Below are 27,730 nucleotides of genomic sequence, written 5' to 3' on the forward strand. Positions count from 1 at the left end.
TGACAGGGTCTTGTTAAAATAAGTTACTTTTAGAGTGCTTAAGTTGTTTATGGGCAATTCCTAGCAAACATAGGGATGTGATCTATGCACTTTACCCAGAAGATCCATTACCAAGCTCTTTCCTGAATGTAGAGGCGCACCATGAAAAGTGGTGCCTGCAGCCCTTTCCGCTGTTACACAGCAGAGTGGGAAAAGCTGCTTTTCTAAATAACCCTAAAACAACTTATTTACACATCACTTTGATTAACTCTAGATGATTTTTTCCCCTCATGGACTCAAGTCTGTCAAGAAATTTGAAGTAAAAATATTTTGCTCCTGGGGCTTCCCTGGTGGCACAGTGGTTGAGGGTCCGCCTGCCGATGCAGGGGACACGGGTTCGTGCCCCGGTCCGGGAGGATCCCACATGCTGCGGAGCGGCTGGGCCCGTGAGCCATGGCCGCTGAGCCTGCGCATCCGGAGCCTGTGCTCCGCAACGGGAGAGGCCGCAACAGTGACAGGCCCGCGTACCGCAAAAAAAAAAAAAAATTGCTCCCAGTCCCCCCACCCCGCCAACAACTCCTCCCTTTGTAAGTTTAGAGTAGCTCTAAAACCCTACACCTATGACAAAGCTAATGGCACGTAGTGAATTATATTTTGTTCTCTTTCTTTCACTATCTTCATCACCATGTTTCTTTTCCATCCACAGTACAAGTACAGGCAAGCCTATGAACAAGCCAAAGGGAAACACATTGGCTTCCGGAGCCTAGAGGACGACCCCAAGTTGGTGCACTTCATGCAAGTGGCCAAGATGCAGTCAGACCGGGAGTACAAGAAGGCGTACGAGAAATCCAAGACATCCTTCCACACCCCGGCGGACATGCTCAGCATGGTGGCAGCCAAGAAGTCTCAGGAAGTGGCCACCAACACCAACTACAGGAACGTGATCCATGCCTACAACATGCTTCCTGATGCCATGAGCTTTGAGTTGGCCAAAAACATGATGCAGATTCAAAGTGATGTACGTGACAGCCACAACATTTGCAGAGCATTTACTTTGGATAATAAGCAAATCATGAAAGACCATAAGTAATGACATTTTGAAAATCCTGAAAGAAATTCATATGTAATTTCCCAATGAGGTGTTTCAGTTTTTACCTTAGATTGAATTTATTTTTTTTAACACAAAGGGATGAACCCTATCTATTATTGTTGTGAGCATTATTGGATGCTAGATCAGCCATAACACATGAAATTTGGTTTCAGAAAGAATGTGTTGAAGGAAATATATCTAGCAGAGAGAGTCAGAAGTATAAAAAGTTCCTGATTAAGGAGTAAGAGGTAAAACAGAAAGTCAGGTAACTTGAGAGCTACTGTCCCTCACTCCCAGCCAGCTTTCATTTCCAGCTTTATAATTGCCTATCTTACTGATGAAATAGTAAGGAGGTGATGGCTGAAACAGCGATTAGAATAAATGTGAGGAAGGCACAGAGAGTGTAAAGCCAAGAATTGAGCTATAGAGGCCCTTTGGTAGCTGGGGAAAGTGAATATAAATTATGAACCAAATGCAGGCCATGCCGAGCCTATATTTCTCTTTGGAAACGTAAGAGATGAGCTATAGCTGGGGAGGTATATAAGTACCCAAATGAAAGCAACCGTGGTACAGTTATAGGGGGAAATGTCTGATTTGAGGGGAAAAAAATGAAATTTGCACAAAGTATCAGTGAGGTTTCTGGCATACCCAAAGGAGTTGTAACCATGGTGGCTGTTCAAAGGCTTATACCAAAAGAGGGAAATGGAGTCCTCTAAGTCTCCTATTAACCAAGGGGACTTGGGGATTTTTGTAAGAAAGTTAGTCCAGCATGGTCACCTTTCTTGAGATAGTAGTCACATGGTAGATTGATCTATTTGGTATTTCTTAGCACTTTTTCTTTATGAAGGCATTGAGAGAAGCAAATAAATCACAAAGATATTGCTGCTTGTTTTAAATTCCTCATGCAAGGAAATGTAAAAAAAAAAGTTTAGAGTTAAAAGTAATTAAAGTTGAATATGCTATCAGTTGAAAACTGAAGTGGAACTCATGGAATATTAAATGCCCGCTCATGGTTCTTGGAAGATTTGGTTTCTTCTCATCCTCGAACTTTTCCTCTTTTGCAGAATCAGTACAAAGCTGACTATGCTGACTTCATGAAGGGCGTTGGATGGCTCCCTCTGGGCTCCCTGGAGGCTGAGAAAAACAAGAAAGCCATGGCGATTATCAGTGAAAAGAAGTACCGCCAACACCCAGACACTCTGAAGTATTCCACCTTGATGGACTCAGTGAACATGGTTTTGGCCAAGAATAATGCAAAAATTATGAACGAAGTAAGTCTTTCAATATTGTAGTGTTTCATAAGCATCAGGAATAAGCCAGGCATATCCTACATTTAATCTACAGGTTTTGATAACAGTTTTACAGCATCATAATTAATGTTTCCTCTACCTTGAAAAAGGGTCTTGTAGTTAAAAAAACAAACAAAAAAGATACAAATTAGTCTTAATAAGTGCCCTCTCCAAATGCTCAATGAACCACCCTACCTAATAGACATAACAAAATAAGTATGGACTCTTTTCTTTCGATGCAGATCTTGAAAATGAGTCCCATTTGTCTAAGGCGAAGTTAGTAGAAGCTCATTATGCTGAATCAGTAGACTGTAGGGCTGATGATAACAGCTGGGTGTTGCAGCCCACCCCTGCTTCCTTGCTCTTTTGATGGAATAAAAGAAAACTAGATTACATGGCTGTAGCAGCATTCTGAGCCAGGACCTTCTCTGGGCAATGCTGAGAGCGATAGCTCTCCACTAGTACTTCCCTGGATCATTAATGACTCCAGCCTTCAGAAAAGCCTTACTGTAGTTTGACATAATTAGCCATAATTTGATTTCAGGACCAACAAGTACATCACCCTTGGACATCTGTTTTTAAGTTGCAAAAATAAAATAATTGCAACAGCATTGGTTATATTTTGTGGATCATAATTAGAAATGCCATTGATTAACCAAAAAGGGGAAAAATAATTTGGATCTGAACATGAAACGGTTGCAGGAAATGATGTAGAAAGATAGAGCTGTATTACGCTAAGTCTCTGAGTAAATCCTCTGGAGTCTTCTGAGAAAGAATTTTGTCAAGAAGACCAACCTCTTTGGAAAGGACTTGTTGACACAAGGCAAAAGTCTCTTTTAAGACTTAGAATTTAAACTACCACAAACATACGTTTACTTTTTAAATATTAAATTAAGCCTTTCATTTTTTCAGTGTTAAAGATTACCATTTTAAAATAATCGTGCCAAGATGAGAATCACAGAAATAGCAAATGCTAACACTGAGAGATATCTTGGTGGTCATCAGGTTGAACCCCTTTCTTGCAGAGTTGAGGAAAGGGTGGCCCAGAGAGGCAAGGCACCTCCCTTAAAGACACACAGCAGGTCAATGACCTGGTCTGGACTAGAACCAGTACTCTAATGACTAAGTATTGCTCTTTCCATTAGAATTGTGCTTCCAATACTATAATCACTAGCCACATGTGATGACAAATCTCAATAAATTAATATTAATAATTTGTTCTTCATTCACATTAGCTACATTTCAAGTGACTGATAGCCCCATGTGGCTAGGGACTGTCATGTTGATGACACAGATGACACAGATCACTTGATCAGAAGTCAGAAAATTAGTTTTTGTAAATAAAATTTTATAGTAACACAGCCATTCATCTGCATATCATCTGTGGCCGCTTTTGCACTGCAACAGCAGAGCTGAGTAGTTCATAACAGAGATTCTGTGGCCCACAAAGCCTAACATTATTTACTATCTGGCTCTTTACGTTTACTGACCCCTGATCTAGAAAAAGACTCTAGCAGAAGTTTTGTTTTGGTTTTTTAATCAAACCTGGCTAAAACAAAGAGATAGCATTTTTCACCTATAAGATTTGCAAAGATTTAAAAAGTTGTGTGATATACAGTATTGGAAAGGGAGTTAATGTAAACTTCTAGTCAACAGTTTTTGTTAATATTTGTTAAAATTAAAACTTCAGTTGCCCAATACCCTTCAGAAATCCTCATGTATGTGCAAAGATGTACACACATACATACACACGGTAATATTTTTTGCAGGCTAGGGTCCCCAAAAAGAGATGCTGAGATGGAATTTGGAGTACAGGGCATTTTTCAGGGATCAATACCAGTGAGGGGACTTGAGGATATGGGGAGGGGGAAGGGTAAGCTGTGACAAAGTGAGAGAGTGGCATGGACATATATACACTACCAAATGTAAAATAGATAGCTAGTGGGAAGCAGCCACATAGCACAGGGAGATCAGCTCGGTGCTTTGTGACCAACTAGAGGGGTGGGATAGGGAGGGTGGGAGGCAGGGAGACGCAAGAGGGAAGAGATATGGGAACATATGTATATGTATAACTGATTCACTTTGTTATAAAGCAGAAACTAACACACCATTGTAAAGCAATTATACTCTAATAAAGATGTAAAAAAAGAAAGGGGGGGAGCAAGAGGGGTCCGACTGTGATGCCAGCCCTACAAAGCCTGTGCCAGTGCCCCAGAGGTCTCTTGAGTATATACGGCCTGCCGGACGTGTCCTGAACTGGGTGGAATGGCCAGGCCTTTGTACCACCACTCTGATGAGTAACTGGACGGCCACCAGGGAAGAGTGTGCTCTTGAGTGAGGCAACAAAACCTTGAAGCAAGTGACAGTTTGGAGGCTGTCTGCCAGTAGTTGGTGCAACCAGTCCTTCCTTGAGTGAGTGTCTGGGTTGTACATCTCCAGGCCCACCACAAAGATATGGCATCATTGCTTATAGTAGAAAAAAACTGGAAACAACAAATTAAATGTCTATCAAAGGAGAACTGGTTAAATCAATTGGGTTACACCTCTTCATGGAATACTGCACAGCTCTTTAAATGAATGAAGTAAATTATTAAGAGGGCTAAAAGATGTCTAACCTATAATATTAAGTAAAAAAGCAAGATGTAAAACATGTTTTATATAACCTCATTTATATTAAAAAAAGGACTATATGTGGACTTTAATACACATAGAAAATTTTAGGATGGAGATGCTATATCCAGGCTGTAAAATAGGAAGGCAGGACATTTTACTTTCCATCTGACATCCTCTCCACTGTCTTGTTTGAATGAGCACCTTTTTCCTTTAAACTTTTTAAAAATAAGAGCCAGCTAATAAAAATACATAAAATATTGATATTTGTGTACAATAATATATATGTACTGACTTCCTTTAAAACTTTTAAATACTAACTTCCATTGCTTTTTTCTTCTCTTTCTTTTCTTTCTTTTTTCCTTCCTTTCTTCCTTCCTTCCTTGTTTCTTTTTTTTTTTCTTTCCAGCACCTCTACAAACAAGCATGGGAGGCTGACAAGACCAAAGTCCACATCATGTCTGATATCCCCCAGATTATTCTGGCAAAGGCAAATACAATTAATATGAGTGATGTGAGTATAATTCCTCCAGTTGTCATCTTTCTTTCCTACCTATTTGAACCAATAAAAACAAATTAACTAATTAATGGCTCGATTTTGAGAATGACTGTTTTGACAGTGAGTGGGAACCCACAAATGAGAATCTTTCTAATCTTGCTTTGCTAAGAGTAGGAGTAGACCTGTTGATGGGACAGCAGTTAGGAATTCGAAGGGCAGTTGGATTTTGTTCTAGGAGTAGGTACTTCTTATCAAACTAAGAGAAGTAAAGAGAGTGGTTTAGAGCCCAGGATAAGAGATAAGGAAAGAGTGAATCCCAGGACTTTCTTAAAGAGTCCCTCTACCAAGCTTTTGAACTGATTCTAAAGAGGCAGTCTTGGGAAAAGTTAAATGGAAAGGGAAGAATAACATTTTGAAGAATTTAGGTCAAGCCCCGTAAGGAATTTAGGTCAAGCCCCGTAAGGAATGTAATGTTCTAACTTACTGTTAGAAACTTCATAGGTGTTTTATTTCACTTCCTTTCTCATCCTAACCAGTTGCCAGGAAACCCTCAAATCCTACCAGTTTTTTTAAAAAAAGATTTATTTATTATTTATTTATTTATAATAAATGCCGCATCGTGTCTTAGTTGCGGCACGCGGGATCTTCATTGAGGCGTGCGAGATCTTCGTTGCAGCACACGGGCTTCTCTCTGGTTGTGGCATGTGGTTTTCTCTCCTCTAGTTGTGGCTTGCAGGCTCCAGGGTGGGTGGGCTCTGTAGCCGTGGCACATGGGTTCCAGAGCGCATGGGCTCTGTATTTTTGCCGCTTGCAGGCTCTCTAGTTGAGCTGTGCGGGCTCAGTAGTTGTGGCATGCGGGCTTAGTTGCCCCACGGCATGTGGGATCTTAGTTCCCTGACCAGGGATCAAACCCGGGTCCCCTGCATTGGAAGGTGGATTCTTTACCACTGGACCCCAGGGAAGTCCCTCTACCAGTTTTTTTCTTTTGTTTGTTTGAATTACACAGGGATTTGGAATTGTTGACTTCTTTTTGAATTGTAGTATCCACACAGTTATATACATAAAAGTGTCAATTGCAAAACAGTGAAGTCTTTTGATTTAAGAACATGGCTATTTTGTATTCTTCTCGACTCTTATTTGACAAAATGCATCAGTAAGAATCTACTGGGCTTTCACATTTTTAAAAAGCATATTTACAACCTAATAGAGACGAGTAGCTCTTATTTTTTCTGGTGGTTTTTTGAAGATGTTTTAATTTGTAATAGATTTTGTTTTCAAACACAGTTATGTTACTTGTGAGAGCATTTAGCCCTTGAACCACCAATGAAGCATTCTGCTGAAAGATTAAAAAAAAAAAAAAAGATGCTGCAGTGCCAGTTTACTCTTTTAAAATAAACCCAGACTTTCCTATTTAGAAGAAAACTATTTCCTTTGCCTCTCTTTCCAGAAACTCTACAAACTTTCTTTGGAAGAGTCTAAAAAGAAAGGGTATGATCTCAGAACTGATGCCATTCCTATCAAAGCTGCCAAAGCCTCAAGAGATATTGCAAGCGATGTAAGTCTGAAGGAAAGCGGTCACCTGACTGGGGGTTTCTAATCTACCAAAATAATAAGGGCTGAGTTTTAGAAACACTGAGTGAATAAAATATGAGAAAGAAAGCATGCCTGCTAACAATAGTCCCATTCTGTTCTGTGAATGCTTCTTAGCCTTGCTCTTGTGTTTTCTCTGGTATTCTGAAAAAACAGAATGCCAGCTACATTATGACCACCTTTGTACTCCATCACCAAGGCTATGGCCAGTAGAAATCGAAAGCCCTTCACTAAGTTTTCTGAACACTTGTGTTGTTCTTGCCTCCTGCCTCTTAGGCTCTGTCTTCCCAACAGGATGTGCCAGGAAGTGGTGTGCTGGGGGTCCTGATCTTTTGTGCTCATGATAGCTGATTATTAAATAATCATGAATTTTGCAAACCAGTTGTTTAACTATTGATAGCTTGATATCAACTATAGTGGGAGAACTTACACCACAGAAATTGGCAAACACTACAAATCAGGGCTTTTTTCCCCCAGAGAGCTGGTGTGCCAACACACCATTGCCATAACACATCACCTTTATGAAACTCAATTCTTTCATTTGATTGTTTCCACAAGAAATCTACTCACAGTGAACATTTAATGATTTGGGGGTAATGAGAGGAGCACGTTCAGAGCACTCGTTCCTTAGCCATCCCCCAGGTCTACTTTCTCTTTCCTCTTCCATCTCTGCTCTTCATTTTTCCTACCTACCCATCCCTATCCCACTCCTACATTGTCCTGAGGACTCCAAACTTCTCCCTCTGTTGTGCTGGAGTCATTTGGCTCTCCCAGCTCCTAACCCCTAAGTTGTACACCTGAACCCACAAGAGATAGGCAGAATAAGAAGTTTTCCATGCATCAGGATCTCCCCATGAAAGAGGGAACTTGGTGATAAATAGTAAAATTTCTTCTCCATTATACCAGAGTACAGAGTCTTAAAAGAAAAAAACCTCCACAAATATAAAGCTGCCCTAAAATTATACTGTGTATCTCATAACTAAGCCTCTTCTCATCAGTGAAAGACTGGCTGGATGATTTTTCAGGGCAACATTAAACTGCTTAGAACATTCTGCTTTTTTCTCTCTCATTTGCTGTACACTTATTACCTACTAAATGTTCTTTAACAACAGGGTATGTGTGAAAATCTGGGTGGTGTATCATCACAAGATCCATGTTCTAAGCTTTAATGACTTTAGCAAGTCACTCACCCCTCTGGTCTCAGCTTACTGTTCTCTAAAATGGGGGCAGTAACAATAACTTTGCTGTCTACCTCACAAGGTATAGTTGTGATGATCAACTTACACAAATAAATGTGAAAAAAGTGTTTTGTGAACTGTAGAATTCTATAAAAGTATCCCTTTTTATGAAATACAGAATATTGACACTAGAATGATTTCTGGTCAAGGGAATTGCTCTGAATAAATATTCAAATTTTTCTTCACAGTATAAATACAAACACAATTATGAAAAGGAGAGGGGGAAGATGGTTGGTTTCCGCAGTCTTGAGGATGATCCCAAATTAGTCCATTCCATGCAAGTGGCCAAGATGCAATCTGATCGGGAGTACAAGAAAAACTATGAGAAAACCAAGACCAGCTACCACACCCCTGCCGACATGCTCAGTGTCACGGCCGCCAAGGATGCGCAAGCCAACATCACCAACACCAACTACAAGCACCTGATTCACAAGTATATCCTCCTTCCAGACTCCATGAACATCCAGCTGTCCAAGAATATGAATCACATACAGAGTGATGTAAGGCTCTCTTCTTTCTGAGTGATGGTTGCATTCTTAGCATGAGAATGGAGATTACAGGCTCCTGTGCCACAGTTTTGTATCTAAATTGATAAGGTAAAGTAGAATGTGCTTCTTCTCTTTATAGAATGAATATAAGCAGGACTACAATGAATGGTACAAAGGGCTTGGCTGGAGTCCAGCTGGTTCCCTAGAAGTGGAGAAGGCCAAGAAAGCAACTGAAAATGCCAGTGATCAGAAATACCGCCAGCACCCTAGCAACTTCCAGTTTAAGAAACTGAATGACTCCATGGACATGGTTCTTGCCAAGCAGAATGCGCATACCATGAACAAGGTAGACAGAACAGCTACCCTTCCTTGTAGCTCCCAGCCAGACAGGGCTAGCAGTCTCTGGTTCTTGTTTGGGAAATTTAATTTGGGCCCACCACTTCTATGCAGTGGCAAACAGTACCAGAGCACTCCCCTACACCATATTCTTCTGCTCCCAACCTCTTATTTTTATTTTACTTGCCCTTCTAATTAAGTTAGAAATTATTTGTTCTTTTAAATTATTTTTTTAAGTCTGAGTTTATTTTTGGTGTCTTTTCTGAATCATATACTACTTTAGTTACTAAGTTAACTTAATCTAATTCAAATTGAGTGCATTCAAATATTGTTATATTTTTTCTTTCTTGTTTGTCCTAAAAAGTTATTAAATTTTAAATGTATGCTTTTTAACTTTCTAGTACCTATACACCGTTGATTGGAACAAAGATAAAACCAAGGTTCATGTGATGCCAGATACACCAGATATTTTACAAGCCAAGCAAAATCAAATACACTACAGTCAGGTAAAGCTACATAAAAATTTTGCTTGAAACTAATTGAACGTTTTAAATGATGGCATGGTATATCATTGATGTAAATGCTGAAGCAGTGGAAATGAATGACTCACACTGGCTAGCGTAGGGATGTTGCAGTTTATGGTGGTTTAAAGCAAGCGCTTCGGCTGTGATTATATATCCCATGGAGTAGGCATTGTGCCTGTTTTATTTCAGTACTCATTGTGCGTGGCGCAGTATAGAAAATTGATTAATAGCTGTTGGAAGAAAAAATTGCACCAAACAGACCTGGTATGAGCTTTGGCTTTGCCATTTATGAATTGTGTAATATTGGGTCTAAACCTTAATTTCCTCATCCCTAAAACTGGGACCGTACAAGTGCCTATGACATTGAATTGCTGTGAGGACCAAATGAGAAATTCCATGAAGGGCTCTCATCACAGTGCCTGGCACGTAGTAAGCACTGGATGGCCTTCAGCTATTTTTATTATTGTCCAGTTTTAACATATGTGCATCCATTCAATAAATTTGATTCAAAAAGATTAACTTTGGGCTTCCCTGGTGGCGCAGTGGTTGAGAGTCCACCTGCCTATGCAGGGGACACGGGTTTGTGCCCCGATCCGGGAAGATCCCACATGCCGTGGAGCGGCTGGGCCTGTGAGCCATGGCCACTGGGGCCTGTGCATCCGGAGCCTGTGCTCCGCAGCAGGAGAGGCCACAGCAGTGAGAGGCCTGCGTACCACAAAAAAAAAAAAAAAAAAAGATTAACTTATTTATTGCACTTTACAAAAGGCATTTCATTATCTATTACTTTTATCATTTAGATAATTAAAATGTTACCTGACCCTTTTTTTAAAAAATCAATTTAACATCTGTAATCAAAATAGTGAGCCTAGACTGTATTTAACTGCAAAGGGAATCTACCTAATATACTTGATATGACCATATTGTGTCTGAACAGAAAAGGACATGATCAACTGCACTACCAAGGGGGTGGGGAGTGAGTCTCAGAGGCAAAAAAAAAAAAAAAAGAAGCCAGATCATGTGATGCTAAGTCATTGCTCTATTAAACAGCTTGCTTTGTTTTTATCCATATCTTCAGAGATAAGATAGATGATGTTAAAATCTGATGTCTACTCTTTAGGTACACTTTTGTTCAATAATCTGTTTGGGTTTTAATATACACTGAATAATGCTAAATAATTTCTTTAATTTTCAGAAACTCTATAAACTTGGATGGGAAGAAGCTTTGAAGAAAGGCTATGATCTCCCAGTTGATGCAGTTTCTGTACAATTGGCCAAAGCTTCAAGAGACATTGCTAGTGATGTAAGTATTGTTTGACTTCTATGAGGATATACTGTTATCTGAATCCAGTACCTTAATGCTGGTAATGATTTTCACAGATAGGCCCTACCTTTCAAAATGTGATGCCGTCCCCTTCATCTTCTCCTACCCTCTTCACTTACCCCAAATTCACTCTTGTTTCTCACTGATCGAATATCAAAAAAGGGGCTGCCTGGACAGAGACTGAGCCAGAGGACCTACAAGGTGCATTACACTAAGACATGATGTTTCTAGACATTACAAAAGTATCAGAGATTTCCGTTTTCCCCTGCTTGCCTGCAAATAATTTTTCTGGCTTCTATTTGTCTATTTTAGACAAATTCAAAGTGCCAGATAATAAATAACCTCAACAACCTAATGTTAAGAGATTTTTCTTTGCACATATTTAAAATTAGCTTCCAATTCTTTCTATTTAGTCCATCCTTGCATTTACGTAATTATAATAAATTGGCTTAGGGTATAGAAAATACAGAAAGTGGCAGGAATTTAGGTTTAAGATCCAGAGGACCTAACTTTCCCTTGGATATCTGGTCGAAAGTTCATAAAACAAGGATATTCACTCTCCAAGGCAACTTCTTTTTTTTTTTTTTGGCCGCACACAGTTTGTGGGATCTTAGTTCCCCGACCAGGCATTGAACCCCAGGCCATGGCATTGACAGCGCCGAGTCCTAACCACTGGACAGCCAGGGAATTCCCAAGGCAACTTCTATTTATGATTGGAAAGGGTAGTAAATTTGATAAATAAACTGGATATAGTTCCTATTGATCAATTAAATTTTTATAAGTATTCAACTTAGATATTCTGCAAACACTAAAACATATAATTTTGTTAACCCCAAAAAGTAAACACCAAAAATTCAAAGAACTTTGATTATAGAGAATAAATTACCAGAATTTCATAGGGAAGCACAACCTCTTAATCAAAATCTTTGAAACAAAGCAAAACAAGGATTTGGTTTGGAGAGAAAGCATGTCTAAAGGCACAATCTGACATAAAGAAGATGTGGTACATATATGCAATGGAATATTAGTCATAAAAAAGAATGAAATAATGCCATTTGCAGCAAAGACCTAGAGATTGTTATACTGAGTGAAGTTAAGTCAAACAGAGAAGGAGAAATATCGTATGATATCACTTATATGAGGAATCTAAAAAGAAATGATACAAATGAACGTATTTACAAAACAGGAACGGACTCACAGACTTAGAGAATGAACTTATGGTTACTGGGGGGAAGGGGGGAGGGAAGGGATAGTTAGGGAGTTTGGGATTGACATGTACAGACTGCTATTTTTAAAATGGATAACCAACAAGGACCTACTGTTTAGCACAGGGAACTCTGCTCAATGTTATGTGGTAGCCTGGATGGGAGGGCAGTCTGGGCAAGAATGGATACATGTTTATGTATGGATGAGTTGCTTTGCTCTACACCTGAAACTATCACAACATTCTTAATGAGCTATACTCCAATATTAAAAAGGTTAAAAAAAATAAAGACAGAATCTGACAATAAATTCTAAGAATATAAGGGAAGTTTCTCTCTAATTCAGTTAATCTGTGGCACTCCAGAAGTGCTGAGAATTAATTAGATGACGTGTTATTACCCACCCTCGGGCTTGCAGGTCAATACTTCATTAAAATGAATAGATGTGGTAATGAACCTAAAGCAGTAGTGATGCTTGAACGGTCCCCGGAAAGTAAACTCATTTTCATTTAATGTTAGTGCTCCCCATGAGGTAAAGATAGTTTAGGAAATTAAATTGTGTCAATACTTTCGTAACAACACAATATTTGATAGTACCTAATTTCTTTTCACGTAAATCTGTTAGAAACTTTCGAAATTGTACCCTAAAATTAAATTACCTATAAATGAATTTCCCACCATTGTAGAGATTGTATCTCCTCTCAGTTTCAAATGGTTCTTGTATCTATACAATCTAAGGAGAGTAGAGCTATTTTTTATGAGTACTCAATTTAATAAATTAGAATCATAGAATTTAGAGTTAGAAGATAACTTAAAGGTTATTTAATCTAATCTCCCACTCAGCATCCTACCTTCTCTCCATTCCAACTGGTCTCTGGATGCTTACAAATATAAGAATTTTTGTGTCCTTCAGGGCAGGTTGTTTCCTTGCTGGATCATCTCTAATTGACGTTATCTATTTCCTTATTTCGAACATGTTACTGATCAGCCCTAGGTCTGTGTTTTTTTGTGTGTGTGTGTGGTACACGGGCCTCTCACTGCTGTGGCCTCTTCCGTTAAGGAGCACAGGCTCCGGACGCTCAGGCCCAGCGGGCATGGCTCACGGGCCCAGCTGCTCCGCGGCACGTGGGATCTTCCTGGTCCAGGGCACGAACCCGTGTCCCCTGCATCAGCAGGCGGATTCTCAACCACTGCGCCACCAGGGAAGCCCAGGTCTGTGTTTTAGAACACCACAAAAGTAGCATATTTCCTCTTTCACCTGATACCCCTTCAAACATTTCAAGTTTCTTACTTATTCTCCTTTGGTTTTAGCTTTATAGGTCCTTCAATCCTCTGATCATTCCACTTGTGATTTATTCTATTTTTTCAAAACCCCTCTCAAAATAGAGTGCCTCAAAACTCGGTGTTGTTTTCCTGTTTCAGGTCAGGCCAAGCACATGAGCTTCTGATTTGCCTTTGTCTGTACCCCTACAGAATCTCTTACAAAAATCTACTTTTTTAAAAGCAACTTTGTCAGATTGCCCACATTGAGCTTATAACCCACGTAAACTCTTGAGTATTTTTCGTAGACATAACCATGAAACTGGGTGTCAAGAGAGAGTAGAACCTACTTCTGTGAAGTGTAATGTATGTTCAGCATCTGGTATCAAGTAAATGCTATTATTATCATTATTATCCCTCTTGTCATTGTCATCCAACAGTAATGCAGTTTTTCCCAATTGAATCTAAATACTAGATTTCACTCTTAATTTCTTACATTTATGTAGTTCGTTTGACCTATCTTGGCGATATGTTGAGATCTTGTGGAATTTTGTTTCTAGTTTAACATGTTTAGCTGTTTTTATGTGCATGAAGATATGGATCCCGAACAGGCCAAGTTTATGTGACATAATTATATGGCAAACCACTAAAAAACTCTGCCGCTCAATAAATTAATCTACACTATTAGGCCTGTTCATCAAGTCCTGAATCTTCCCAATTTTTTTTTTTTTGCCATTCAGCCATACTTTTCCATCATTCCCATAAGGATATCACAAGAGCTTTATCAAATACTACCCTAGAGTCAGCATACACAATGTCTAGCACATCCCAATATATATTTCTACCTCTAGTTGAATTTAATTTCTCATCATAACCTGTCCTGATACTCAGCTACATTATGTTTTTTTGGAAGCTTCCACTTAAGTTTTCACATTTCTTATTAAGTTAAATGAAATTCTCAGTTTTGGAAAACAAACATGCAAACAAAGCAAACTGAGTTTAACTTGCCCTGTGTTTATGTTAATAAGAGAACTGTTTCCTCTGATTTCAGTTTAAATATAAACAAGGCTACCGCAAGCAAGTCGGCCACCATATTGGATTCCGGAGTCTGCAAGATGATCCAAAGCTTGTGTTGTCCATGAATGTAGCCAAAATGCAGAGTGAAAGGGAATACAAGAAGGACTTTGAGAAGTGGAAAACCAAGTTCAGCAGCCCAGTGGACATGTTGGGAGTGGTGCTGGCCAAAAAATGCCAGGCCTTGGTCAGTGACGTGGACTACAAGAACTACCTGCACCAGTGGACCTGCCTGCCTGACCAGAATGACGTTGTTCAAGCTAAAAAGGTTTATGAACTACAGAGTGAGGTCAGTTTCTACTAAATCTCATAGTTTATGTAGTACTTTATATCTCATATGAGTAGCCATTTAATCATAGACAGACTGAAACTAGATAAATTATTATTGAATATCTAAAATGCATGTTTGTAATGCATAGAATCACTTCGGTCAAGGGTCTAGATGAGGTTGGAATTTTGATGGCTTGCTTTGTATTTTCACAGAATTTGTATAAATCTGACCTTGAGTGGCTGAGAGGCATAGGATGGAGTCCCCTGGGTTCTTTGGAGGTAGAAAAGAACAAACGGGCTTCAGAAATCATCAGTGAGAAGAAATATCGCCAGCCTCCAGACAGAAACAAGTTCACCAGCATTCCTGATGCCATGGACATAGTTCTGGCAAAGACAAATGCCAAAAATAGGAGTGATGTGAGTAACTCTTCAGAAATAAATAAAAGAAATTATAGTGCCTGATACCTGGTAGGTGCTCAACAGTATTTGCTTAATAAATTAGTAGAACAGCACAGCATCGCATCACACAGCATAATGTTTTTTTTGTTTGGTTACTTCATTTGAATTATCAGTTACCCTACACTGGATCATGTAAAAATGGGTTAGTATAAATTTTGTCACCCAAATCTTGCTTGCTTATTTATTTATCCAAATCATAAAGAAAAAACTATTGAATGTATTTTTTTCTTTGAAACTTGAGTGCATTAAAGACCCAGATTTTGTTGGGATAGAGTATATCAGAGGGAGATATTCTGAGTACCTTACACAGGCACAGTGGAAATGTCATAAAGAGTATATAGTTATCTATTTATCTGGTGGTTCCCAACCAGGGACAGTTTTGTCCCACAGGGGACATTTGGCAGCACGCAGAGACCTTGTCATAACTTGAGGGTGGCATGCTACTGGCATCTAGTGGATAGAAGTCAGGACAGTTCCCTCACAACAAAGAATCATCCGGTATACAACACCAATAGTGCTGAAGTTGAGAAACTCTGATCTTTCTTAATCAGAAAGGTTAGTCCAGAACCAGGGTAAAGGTATATGGAAATTCACAAGCCTTGGTTTATTGTAGTCCTGAATGTCTTTAATTGGCTCCTCTGGGTTACATGGACCATAGTAAGAATGTTCAGGAAGGAGAAAAGTGCCAACCCCTCACACCCCACACTACACACCTCAAAGGGAAATTGATAAGTCCAAGGAACCAATGAGACTTTAAAATCTTTTTATATTGAAATAATTTCAGGTATACAGAAAAGTTGAAAATAGTACAAATAATTTATGTATGTGCATCTTTATATGTATATATATCTTTCACCCAGATTCCACAATTATTAGCATTTTGTCACTTTTGCCTTTTTCTTTCTTCCCTCTCACCTCTTTCTCTTAGCTCTGTGTGTGTGTGTGTGTGTGTGTGTGTGTATATGTATGTGTATGTGTATAAGTTGCTTCCTGATGCCACTCTATCCCTAAATGTGTATTTCCTGAAAATAAGAACATTCTCTTAGATAACCACAGTGCAATGATCAAAATCAGGAAAGTAGTGTTGAAATAACACTAGTCTACAGAATTTACTCAATTTTACCACAAGTGTCCTTTATAGAAAGTAAAAAATCTTTTCTGATCCAGGATCCAATCCAAGACCACACGTTGAATTTACTTGTCATGTCTTTAGTCTCCTTTAATCTGAACTGGTTCCTCACTTCTTTGTCTTCCAAGTCCTTGACATTTGTGAAGAGCACAGGCCAGTTGTTTTGTGGAACCTCCCTAAATTTGGTTTTGTCTAGTGTTTCCTCATGATTAGATTCAGGTTTTGTATTTTTGGCAGGATAGCACATGTTGCATCCTCCTCCATATAGGCACATAGTATCAATCTGTCCCATTACTGATCATTTTAACTTTGATTACTTGGGTGAAATGGTGTCGCCAGCTTTCTCCACTGTCTGGTTACTATTTTGGCCTTTGTAATTGATAAGTATCTTGTGGGAAGATTCTCTGACAATGTAAACAAAGTTTTTCATCAGACTTTCACCCCCTAGTTTTAATAAATCAATGAGATTTTCGTTTGGGTCCCTCTGTCTTCTGTTGAAGAAAGACGGATGATGACCCCAAGACATAAAAGAGGCTTTGATAAATCTCATACAATATCCTTTGGGGGAATCCTAATCCTCCCAAGTAATTATGAGGTATAACCATATAATAAACCACATAGGAAATGAGACTCCCTAATATATAGACATACCCTGAATATGTCATCTTTTCAGAAGATAAGGGCTGTCCCCCAGTTAAACACCGAGGGAGACTTTCACAATCCAACAGGTGGAGAACTGCTGCTCCATTTGATGATGTTGGCAAAGGCTTTAAATACTTGGGTTGATTTCTTACAGGCAGGTTAGTTGTAACTTTGAAAAGGTAATCCATAATCTATATTTTTGAAGGCAGTTATGTCTCAGATGAGTCAAAAAATACTATATCTATTCTCTGCTTATGTTATCTGCTTATGCTATTGTGATGCTTAATTTAGATGAATCAGTAATACTGTTTGAAGTTAACTGTGTCACTCACTAATCTTATAGCACCACTGAAAAACACTTATTTCTCATTTTAGAGACTTTATAGAGAAGCTTGGGACAAGGACAAGACTCAAATCCACATCATGCCTGATACACCTGGCATTATTCTGGCTAAAGCAAACTTAATCAATACAAGTGATGTAAGTTTCCAAATTCAGCGTGTGTTTTCAGAAAGCTCATTTTATTTTTATTTTTTAAAATATTTATTTATTTTTATTTGGTTGCACTGGGTCTTAGTTGCAGCAGGAGGGCTCCTTAGTTGTGGCATGTGAACTCTTAGTTGCGGCATGCATGTGGGATCTAGTTCCCCGACCAGGGATCGAACCTGGGCCCCCTGCATCAGGAGCGTGGAGTCCCAACCACTGCGCCACCAGGGAAGTCCCCAGAAATCTCATTTTAATTGCGTCTAAGGCAGTGAATTTATTTGGAATTTATTTTGAATACTTGAATCATGTTAATTAACAAACTAAAAGTGACTTAGAGTCCTCATTTAGTGGTTTTAAGCCTGAACATCCAAATAATTGGCACTCCCTATGTCAGATAGAGTTGGAAGGATGTGCTCTCTGTTCATTATAGTCCATTATTATGCATGTTGTTATAACATAATGGTTTGTATAGCTCTTCCCTATGTGGATAAGAACTTCTTGGGAACAGAGACAATTCATATTTGATCTGCAGTGCTTAGCTAGTATAGTGCCTGATATACCTGAAATTCAATAAAATTTAAATGAGTGAGCATAAAAAACTCTTGCACACACACAAAAAACTCATGCACCAAAAAAAAAAAAAAACTCATGCCGGATAATTTCATTTTTATTGTCATCATGGCATAATCTCCTGAAAATAATGGATGTAAAAATTAATATTTTAAAGACAAGTTCTAAATTCCAATACAAACACTTTAGCTTAAATAATGTACTAGAGTAATGACACAAAGGACTAAAATATAAAAACAAGTCCAAGATCAATAGGCACTTTAAACAATCTGGTTTCTAAATGAAGTGCATTAAATGAGATTCTCAATTATTTAATTATGTAACAAATCTGAAGAAGCACATTATTTCTCTTAAGCTTTTTAATTCAGTATTTAAACTTTCCTCAAAAAATCTTACATTTTAAAAATTATGAAGGACTTTGTTTCTTACCTAAAAATATGTATCCTACTTTTGGACAGCCCTATATTGTGAAATAGACTTTGTTTCACAATGTGTTAGCTACGTAGTCCTTTAGGTGTGATTTTCCCCCACTAGAGGTGTTAGATGGGAAAAGGCATTGCTCTTGGGCTTCCCTGGTGGTGCAGTGGTTGGGAATCCACCTGCTAATGCCGGGGACATGGTTCAAGCCCTGGTCCAGAAGGATCCCACATGCCATGGAGCAACTGAGCCCATGCGCCACAACTACCAAGCCTGCGCTCTAGAGCCCGTGAGTCGCAACTACTGAGCCCTCATGCCACAATGACTGAAGCCCGCGCACCTAGAGCCCATGCTCCGCAATAAGAGAAGCCACCACAATGAGAAGCCCACGCACTGCAATGAAGAGTAGCCCCCGCTCGCTGCGAAAGCCCGTGTGCAGCAACGAAGACCCAAACGCAGCCAAAAATAAATTAATTAAATAAATTTTTTTTTAAAGGCATTGCTCTTTTCTAACAAAATCTTCTAATGAAACATCCAAAGTTAATTGGAAAACAGCACCTAAATGATAATTTCATTTCATTTCTCTACCAATTTACTTCTGTCTATCTCATTCTCATAAACATTTGGGAAGAGATGACATTTAATTTTATTGATCTAAGTAATTGAAGAGCTTTCAAGTTTAAAACAGGACCATCAGCAATCAATAAGCATAATTTCCAATTACATTTGAGTATTCTAGAGCACATATTGTACTATCCTCATGAGCTCTTAAAATATTTAGCACGTTGGATTCATTATGATGCAGACGTTTATGGAAAATAGCTTTTTTCAAAGTGATTTTCATCTCTTAACAGAAACACTACCGAATGGGTTATGAGGAGCTGAAGAAAAAAGGTTACGATCTTCCCGTTGATGCCATACCACTCAAAGCAGCAAAAGCATCCCGAGAAATTGCCAGCGAAGTAAGACTTTCTCCCTTGTTTGTATTGATTGGATTGCAATTTTCACTTCAGAGCAGTCTCAAGTTAATATTAAATTGAACACAGTCCTCTAAGTAACAAATTGAAACATAGTGAAATGATCCCAGGGACGCAGTGTGAGATGAGGATAAATTCAAGGATGCATTTATTATGTATGGAATTTGTAGGATTTAGCCTTTAATCTTTACTATCAAAAAAACCTTAAATCTGTGGCTCTCTACCCTTGGTGATATTTGGAATATATGTTCTCTGTAATTTGCCACAAAGATAGTAATATAAGTTAATCTTAAAAAGAATAAGACATGATTTCTTTTTGTTTCCTTTAGTACAAGTACAAGGAAGCTTTTCGCAAGCAGCTTGGCCATCACATTGGAGCCCGGGACGTGAAAGATGACCCGAAGATGATGTGGTCCATGCATGTGGCCAAGATCCAGAGTGACAGGGAATACAAGAAGGACTTTGAGAAGTGGAAGACCAAGTTCAGCAGCCCAGTGGACATGCTGGGGGTGGTGCAGGCCAAGAAGTGCCAGGCCTTGGTCAGTGACATAGACTACAAGAACTACCTGCACCAGTGGACCTGCCTGCCCGACCAGACTGATGTCACCCATGCTCGACAAGCCTATGACCTCCAGAGTGATGTGAGTATAAGATTTTCCTTTGGCCAACAAAACACCATGTCTGATTTCCTAAGTATCCAAGTTCCCCCAAAATGAGGGGAGTTGAGTTTATGCAACTGAGTTCTACCTCCCTGGACTAATGCCCACTCTCTATCCAGTCACACAGACATCTGAGAGCATCATTATTTCCATAAAGAAAGAACCAGCAAAGCACTGATTGCTTTGATGGAAACCTCTAGATTATTGATCTAGTAGAGTTGGGTCATTCTCTATGTTCTGTTTAAAATGTTTTTCAAAATAGGTTTCTAATCTGAATATTGGGTGGATTCACAAGACATAGCAAAATTTTTAAATTTCCCAAGAATCCAAGCATTGAAATATATAATATAATACAATGTATTATAATTCAAATTTTTATTTCTTTAAGGCATATCATTATGCTGATGTTTAGTGGTTTATCACTTACAATTTCAGAATTTGTACAAGGCCGACCTTCAGTGGCTCAAAGGCACTGGCTGGTTTCCTACTGGCTCTCTTGAGGATGAGAGGAACAAGAGAGCTACCCAGATTTTGAGTGACCACGTTTACCGCCAGCACCCAGATAAATTCACATTTTCCAGCCTTATGGATTCCATCCCAATGGTTTTGGCAAAAAACAACGCTATTACCATGAACCACGTAAGTCCTTTTTTTACTTGAGCGGGGTGTCAATTTTTGTATGTGTGTATGTAAACACTGAAATCTGTTTTGATAAAAGAAAAATCACATTCAATTATTTTGCTTGGTATTAAAGTGGTTTTTAAGTAAGTTTTGTGCTTCTTACTGACATGAGACACCTAGACGTAATGGTGTCACAAGTACTGACTCACAGAGTGGGCTCTCTTTACTCTCATTAAGAACCAGATTCATCACTGGCCTGTACTAGTCACATCCTTGTTTTGTTTCTTTCAGCATCTCTATACAGAAGCTTGGGATAAAGATAAAACCACTGTCCACATTATGCCAGACACCCCTGAAGTTTTACTTGCTAAACAAAACACAATAAATTACAGTGAGGTAAGCAATGTATTCATGGTGCATGATATATTTTTTCTTGCACTGCACTTTATATATCAAACTTACGATGATTTATGTCTATTTCAGAAACACTATAAACTTGGCCTAGAAGAAGCCAAGAAGAAAGGCTATGATATGCGGATAGATGCCATTCCCATCAGGATGGCCAAGGCCTCCAGAGACATTGCAAGTGAAGTAAGTGCACCTGTAGAGTTCTTTGCTCAGCTTTGGCTCAAAGATTTCTTTCTCTCTCAAAGATATGTAGTAGAGCAAGTAAGCTATGAAGTTAAGGTTCTAGCTAACAGTTTTTTGTAAGTAAATAGTTTAACATAATGGTAATAAAACTCTCAACATAAAGGTTAACTTCTAGGTATGGCTGAGTCCACAGCAACATGCATTTCAAAATACTGTCTGTTCCCTGCTGAACAAAAGCACTGGCTACTTGACTATAGCTCAGACAGCCTTTTGGCTTTTCCACATGATGTGTACTTATATACAATTGAGCTCATCATAGGATCCCCTCCAAACCCAGCCCATTCATTCCCTGTAAACCAATGAACCTGTAAGGGCTGAAGGAATGGGACACATTATTCTATTTAAAGTCCAACCATTCATGTGCACCATGTGTTTATCTCTGCATCCTGTGATTGGCTGCAGATATTTTCTTACTTCAAAATATGGATTTGCTCACGTTTCTAGAAATGTTTGTCCTTCTATTTCTTTTGTCTGTGAAGTCAAAAGCATATGTTCCCTTTATATCCAAAATATGGGAAGTAACTATCATACTTTAAAAACAAATGTTCAACGATCACAGAATGGTTAAAAGTATTAATATATACCAATATAATGGAATACTTGCTGTCATTAAAATTCATGTTTGTAGGGAATGTATAATGACACAGGAAAATGCTTATATAATAACTGAAATAAGCAGGTACAAATCCATATACAGTATGACTCCTAATTTTAATCTTTCTCTCTCTCTGTCTCTCTCACACACACACACACACATACACACACAAAGCCGTTTTCATCAGCGGTTATCACTGAATGGCAGAATAATGTCTTTTTATTTTATTTTCTGTATACATATACAAGCTTTATTTTCGAAAGGGTTTACAAGATGCAGACACACATATTATTTATATTTCAGGGGGAAACATGTTTTTAATGAATAGGAAAATCTGAGCCTACTAATCATTTTATACTAAAAGTTATACTAGGTGACTATCAGTATTTTTCTTCTTCTAGTTCAAATACAAAGAAGGTTATCGTAAGCAGCTTGGCCATCACATTGGTGCCCGAGCGATACGTGATGACCCCAAGATGATGTGGTCCATGCATGTGGCCAAGATCCAGAGTGACCGGGAGTACAAGAAGGACTTTGAGAAGTGGAAGACCAAGTTCAGCAGCCCAGTGGACATGCTGGGGGTGGTGCTGGCCAAGAAGTGCCAGACCTTGGTCAGTGACATAGACTACAAGAACTACCTGCACCAGTGGACCTGCCTGCCCGACCAGAACGACGTCATGCACGCTCGGCATGCCTATGACCTCCAGAGCGATGTGAGTACTGGGGATCATAATGCCGTGCAAAGGTGGGAAATCAGTGAATTAACACCCCTTGGATAAGTGGCACCAAACTCACCAGCCCCTGCAAGTGGGGCATAACATTTCTTCTTTTCCTGTGAGTGTTAAATGTCAAACCCTCCAGACCGAAAAGGAATATTGTCTGATACCCTGCCTGTCCACCAAACTACGTTTTCAAGAGTGTTCTTACTTTATTTCAGATCCTTCTGATGAAAATGCTTTCCCAAACCAGAGATAAATATTTATTGGCTATTTGTATCAACAGAATATGTACAAGGCAGATCTCCAATGGCTGAGAGGCATCGGCTGGGTTCCCATTGGCTCTTTGGATGTGGAACAATGCAAAAGGGCAACTGAAATTTTGAGTGATAAAATCTATCGCCAGCCTCCAGACAAATTCAGGTTTACCAGCGTGACTGATTCTCTGGAACAAGTGTTGGCCAAGAACAACGCCATCACTATGAACAAGGTGAGACTTCAGAGTTCAGAGAACCAAGGTAGGACTCCTAAAGCTAAACCAAAGGAAAAGAAGCATGATCAGGAGAAGAAAGAAATAGAGCAGTGAGCAACAAAAGATACCTGTCTGTTATCTATCTATATCTATCCATATCTGTCTACCTAACGTCTATGTCATTTATATTTTAACATTTACTTCAGTAGTTATTTCGTAGTTCTGATAAAATGGTACATTTTTATGGAAAATCATCTCTGCATAAAAGATATTCTGAATTTCCTTTTGTTAACATACAACTCAGAGTATAAGAAGGCACTCATACATATATGTTCTACTGTGAACTGGTTACTTTACTTGAAGATATGTGTAAAATACATAATGTGTATAAAATATGTAACCTTTTGTTATTTCTCTTTATAAAGTTCTTATGGCCTTGAAGTTCCGATTAACAATACACTGAAGTTTTTTCCTGATGACATTTTATATTTTCCTTGCTAGCGTTTATACACGGAAGCCTGGGACAAAGACAAGACCCAGATCCACATCGCACCAGATACACCAGAAATTACGCAGGCAAGAGTGAACAAAATCAACTACAGTCAGGTGGGAGCAGATGCTAATTCTATGACATTTGCATGGTGTTTCATATTTCAGTTAATCCATTCCATGGTGATGTAATACTAAATGACAACTTTGTAAAGAATGTCTTTTCTTGCTCCGTGTGAATACCAACTCTTTCATTTCTCACTTACCTACACATCAGTCTTCAAGTAACACATCATTTCGGAAGTGCAAGTTATAAGAATGAATGACTTAAGCAGTAACCAGAAGATTAATTAGACCTTCCTCTTTTATTAATTTAAGAAATTAGCAATAGACCGAAATACGTTTATCTCCTCCTTATGCTACATAGCTGTGCTAAATGTATTTGCCACATATGACTGATTTTTCCTAAATTGGACTTTAGGGTCAAAATTTAAGATTTTTAATGTACAAGATTTAAGTCAAGGATTAAAATCACAGTACAGTCAAATAACACTGAGAGACAGACAGACAGAGACAGAGAGGATCTGTCAATATATAAATATATTAGCAAGCCAATTTCCTGTTCAGTTTCTGTGAGCATAGAGCCATGTGCCCCCATATCCGAAGCACAGATGTTTAGGCTGAGAGGTCAGTCTCCTCTAGTGCAGGAGTCCCCGCCCAATAGGTCGTCATCCTGCCTTCGCTTAAGTGTTCTCAGTGACGAGGTGCTTATAAATCTCATAAATCAACCTATTTGTTCTGGAAAGTTCCTTTAGAAGATGCTTTTCATGTATTGGGTCAATGGTTTCTCTCTGTAGACCCACATAATCCTCTAAGACCATGCAGAACCAAACTGTGCCAACTCCATAGGCACTGTGTGCCTGCGCTGCCACTTCACCCCAGGTTCTCTTTATAATCCAAGCATCCCAAGCTCCTGGGCATTCCTCACATGACTTCCCTGCTGGAATGTGACTCTCAGAACCAAACAAAATCCTGCGAGTGAGGAATGACTAGTGTAGGGTACAGCCGACATTGCATTTCCTCTTCTGGACATTTATCCTCCATTTCTGCACTCTGTGCCTTGGGGCTCCTTGGGGCTATGTCAGTGCTGGTGTGCGTGGGACTTGGGCTCAACCAAAACCCTAAGACAACTTACATGGGCTTAAACTAGGTTTCCTCTATCTTGTATTTATACATTTGGCAACTTAAATCTCAGTTCAAATATTGACATTTATCTCTCTGCATGTTTTTCTTAGAATGAGCCTATTGGTTTAAGCCTGTGGAGATTTTTGTGACTCTAAGATTCTGTCAGATGATGTATTAGTTATTTCTTCCAGCTTTGTGCTACCAGCGAGGAAAATATTGTTTCTTTGACAGCATAAATCAACAGCGTGTTACTCTTCTGCAGAATATAACTGAGAGAATTTAGATTGACTAGCCACCACCTTAAGTCATTTTATTTTTCAGGGGTGCAAACTATAATTTTAATGCTTATATAACTAGCTCTTAATTGTCACCCCAAACTAAAATTGTCAAGTCCCACTCTGAAATCAAAATTAAGTGAATTTTCAGCTAAACCTGCACTATAGGTCCCATAGTGTTACAGGAAAGCGTGTGCTATATGAGCAGATATTTTGAGAGACAAAGGGTCCCTGTAACTAGCCACTCAGCATTTCTGGAAGTGTCAACTCTGTCTTTGCTGCAAAAGCTCAGAGATGTTGTATGTTGCCCCTGGTTTGAAGAGGCCCAGGAAGAATGCCTGAACCGATTGCCTAACCCGCCTGGTCTGCTTTCTCTGACTATTCTCTGTCAGTTTAGTTCATTTCTATTGTGTTTCTTTCTCATTTAGGATAGGAAGATACAATGCAAATTTGATGATGTCACTCTTCCTCAAAGATTGTTGTTGGTTTCCCTTTTCCTATAGAATTAAGGATAAAGTTATCTTAGCACCAGGCCTTCATAGCCCGACTCCCGATTCTTTTCAGTTCTGTCCTGCCACTTCCTCTGGCACTGCCCCCCCCGCCCCCCCACCACCACCCCGCCCCTTGACGCCCCTGCACTTTCACTGCCCCGTACTTTGATTCATGGAAGTTCCTCTGCCCTTGACCACCATCTCAGTCTATTGAAACCATATTTATCACTCAGGGTCCAATGCCAAGGTCATGCCCTCTGAGGAAACTTCCTGATTTTCAATTCAGAATAAATTGCTCCTTCCTAGAGCTCGTTCTTTTTTTTTTTTAACATTCAATCTTTTTTTTTTTAATATTTACTTATTTATGTATCTATTTGGTTGCGTGGGGTCTTAGTTGTGACAGGTGGGCTCTCCAGCCGTGGCTCGTGGGCTCCTTAGTTGCGGCAGCCAGGCTCCCCAGCTGCGGCCCCAGGGCTCCTTAGTTGCAGCTCTCTGGCTTCTTAGTAGCAGCATGCAGGCACCCCAGCTGTGGTATGCAAACTCTTAGTTGCGCCATGCATGTGGGATCTAGTTCCCTGACCAGGGATCAAACCCAGGCCCCCTGCATTGGGACCGTGGAGTCTTGTCCACTGCGGCACTAGGGAAGTCCCGTGGAGCTCATTCTTAATAATATGGTTAAAACACCTTTCATGGTCTGACTTTTTGGCAGCTTGTTCCGCAGGTTATCAGTCTTTCCATCAGTTCTCCCAGAAACCCTGAAGATGGGAGAGGCCTCATATTCATCTTTGTTTCCCAAGTACCAAGCACAGTCATGGCACAGAGTCAGTGCAGAATAAATGTGGATCAAATGAGTGTCCCTTCTGTCCACACTTTGCCGCCTTAGGCCCATGAGTTTCAGCTTAATTTTTCCAGTTCTTTCCAAAACTGATTCATTGTTATAACTAAAAGTTTTAAAACCATGAATAATATCTGTATATGGTTAATGTAACATAAGTTTTAAAATAAAAAAAACAAAGGTGCCATATTCCATATAGGTATCATGTTTAAGTCTAAACTTCAGCCAAAACCACAGAAAGCTTAGAACTCTCAAAAGTGACATTATTACAGGCACCTACCCGTGTAGAACTTGGTGAATTATTTTAGTCGTCTGTCATTTTTGGATATGAATGTCAACCTGTAACTGATTTTGTTTTTTGCCCAAATTTAGAGTCTGTATAAACTCGCCAACGAAGAAGCAAAGAAGAAAGGCTACGACTTGCGAAGTGATGCCATACCGATTGTGGCAGCCAAGGCCTCCAGGGACATCATCAGTGATGTGAGTTGTCAGTTTTACTTCTAGTATGTGGTCAGTCTGAAGTGACATTTTCACTGAATTAAATCTTCTAAAAGAACTTTCCTGGCCCTTTGGAAGTATATCCTGATGTATTTGTGTAGGGTTTTTCAAAAACCTAGTTTTGAGGGAAATGAAAAATTTGATGTTTACAGAAAAGTTTTATAGCCACTAAGTCACAGTATCTTCAGTGAAAGCGGATCCACCAAGAACAGAGAAAGATCCATTCATGTGGAATTTGTTAGAGTGTAGCTGCAGGCTTGGAGATGCTTATATAAAAATTGTCACAGTGCTTATAGAAAGTGTGACTCATAAACTTAAGTTCTCCCAGTGAGAATCAGGGCCTAGCTTTATATAGCATTTTAATATACAATATTCAAAAAATGCATATGACACTTGCCATTACAATTCACCCTTGTAAAATCATGAAAAGAAGGCAGTTGATCAGTGCCAGACTAGCCCAAACTTGCACCCTTAACACTAGCTCCTGGCTTGTGGCTTGTGACTCCCAGAATAAAACCATCATCCTTCCTGGTACCTCAGGGAATTCTTGAGGAACAGACCACTGCTCTAAAAATGAAGACCCACTATTTGGGAATATGGTAATATGCTGCTCTTTATTTTGGAAGATCATATTAGTGACTCACTTTAGTTTACGTATGTTGTACCTTTCCTACAAATGGATATATGCCAATAATAATATATAACAAAATAATAATAACCAAGAAGTGTTGAGAAATCTGTGCTAAGAATGTTATATGCATTATGTCACGTATTTTTCATAATTACCCTAGGA

General features: G+C 39.1%; 1 protein-coding gene across 15 annotated transcripts in view; it reads left to right on the forward strand.

Annotated features, from left to right (window-relative positions):
* Positions 1-27,730, forward strand: part of NEB (nebulin) — a 226,501-nt gene that overhangs the window by 66,220 nt on the left and 132,551 nt on the right. For 14 of the 15 annotated variants that reach the window (XM_082658063.1, XM_082658062.1, XM_082658065.1 and 11 more), the window contains exons 38-57: positions 686-997; positions 2,134-2,340; positions 5,378-5,482; positions 6,915-7,022; positions 8,484-8,795; positions 8,923-9,129; positions 9,521-9,625; positions 10,836-10,943; positions 14,478-14,789; positions 14,984-15,187; positions 17,376-17,480; positions 19,328-19,435; positions 19,780-20,091; positions 20,545-20,748; positions 21,022-21,126; positions 21,214-21,321; positions 22,378-22,689; positions 22,979-23,182; positions 23,666-23,770; positions 26,812-26,919. In XM_082658063.1, the coding sequence (XP_082514189.1) occupies positions 686-997; positions 2,134-2,340; positions 5,378-5,482; positions 6,915-7,022; positions 8,484-8,795; positions 8,923-9,129; positions 9,521-9,625; positions 10,836-10,943; positions 14,478-14,789; positions 14,984-15,187; positions 17,376-17,480; positions 19,328-19,435; positions 19,780-20,091; positions 20,545-20,748; positions 21,022-21,126; positions 21,214-21,321; positions 22,378-22,689; positions 22,979-23,182; positions 23,666-23,770; positions 26,812-26,919 (3,651 nt within the window). The remainder of the gene's footprint in view (positions 1-685; positions 998-2,133; positions 2,341-5,377; positions 5,483-6,914; positions 7,023-8,483; positions 8,796-8,922; positions 9,130-9,520; positions 9,626-10,835; positions 10,944-14,477; positions 14,790-14,983; positions 15,188-17,375; positions 17,481-19,327; positions 19,436-19,779; positions 20,092-20,544; positions 20,749-21,021; positions 21,127-21,213; positions 21,322-22,377; positions 22,690-22,978; positions 23,183-23,665; positions 23,771-26,811; positions 26,920-27,730) is intronic. The other variant, XM_082658066.1, reaches the window with a different exon arrangement.

Source organism: Grampus griseus (assembly GCF_964374135.1).
Source record: "Grampus griseus genome assembly, chromosome: 7".
NCBI lineage: Eukaryota > Metazoa > Chordata > Mammalia > Artiodactyla > Delphinidae > Grampus > Grampus griseus.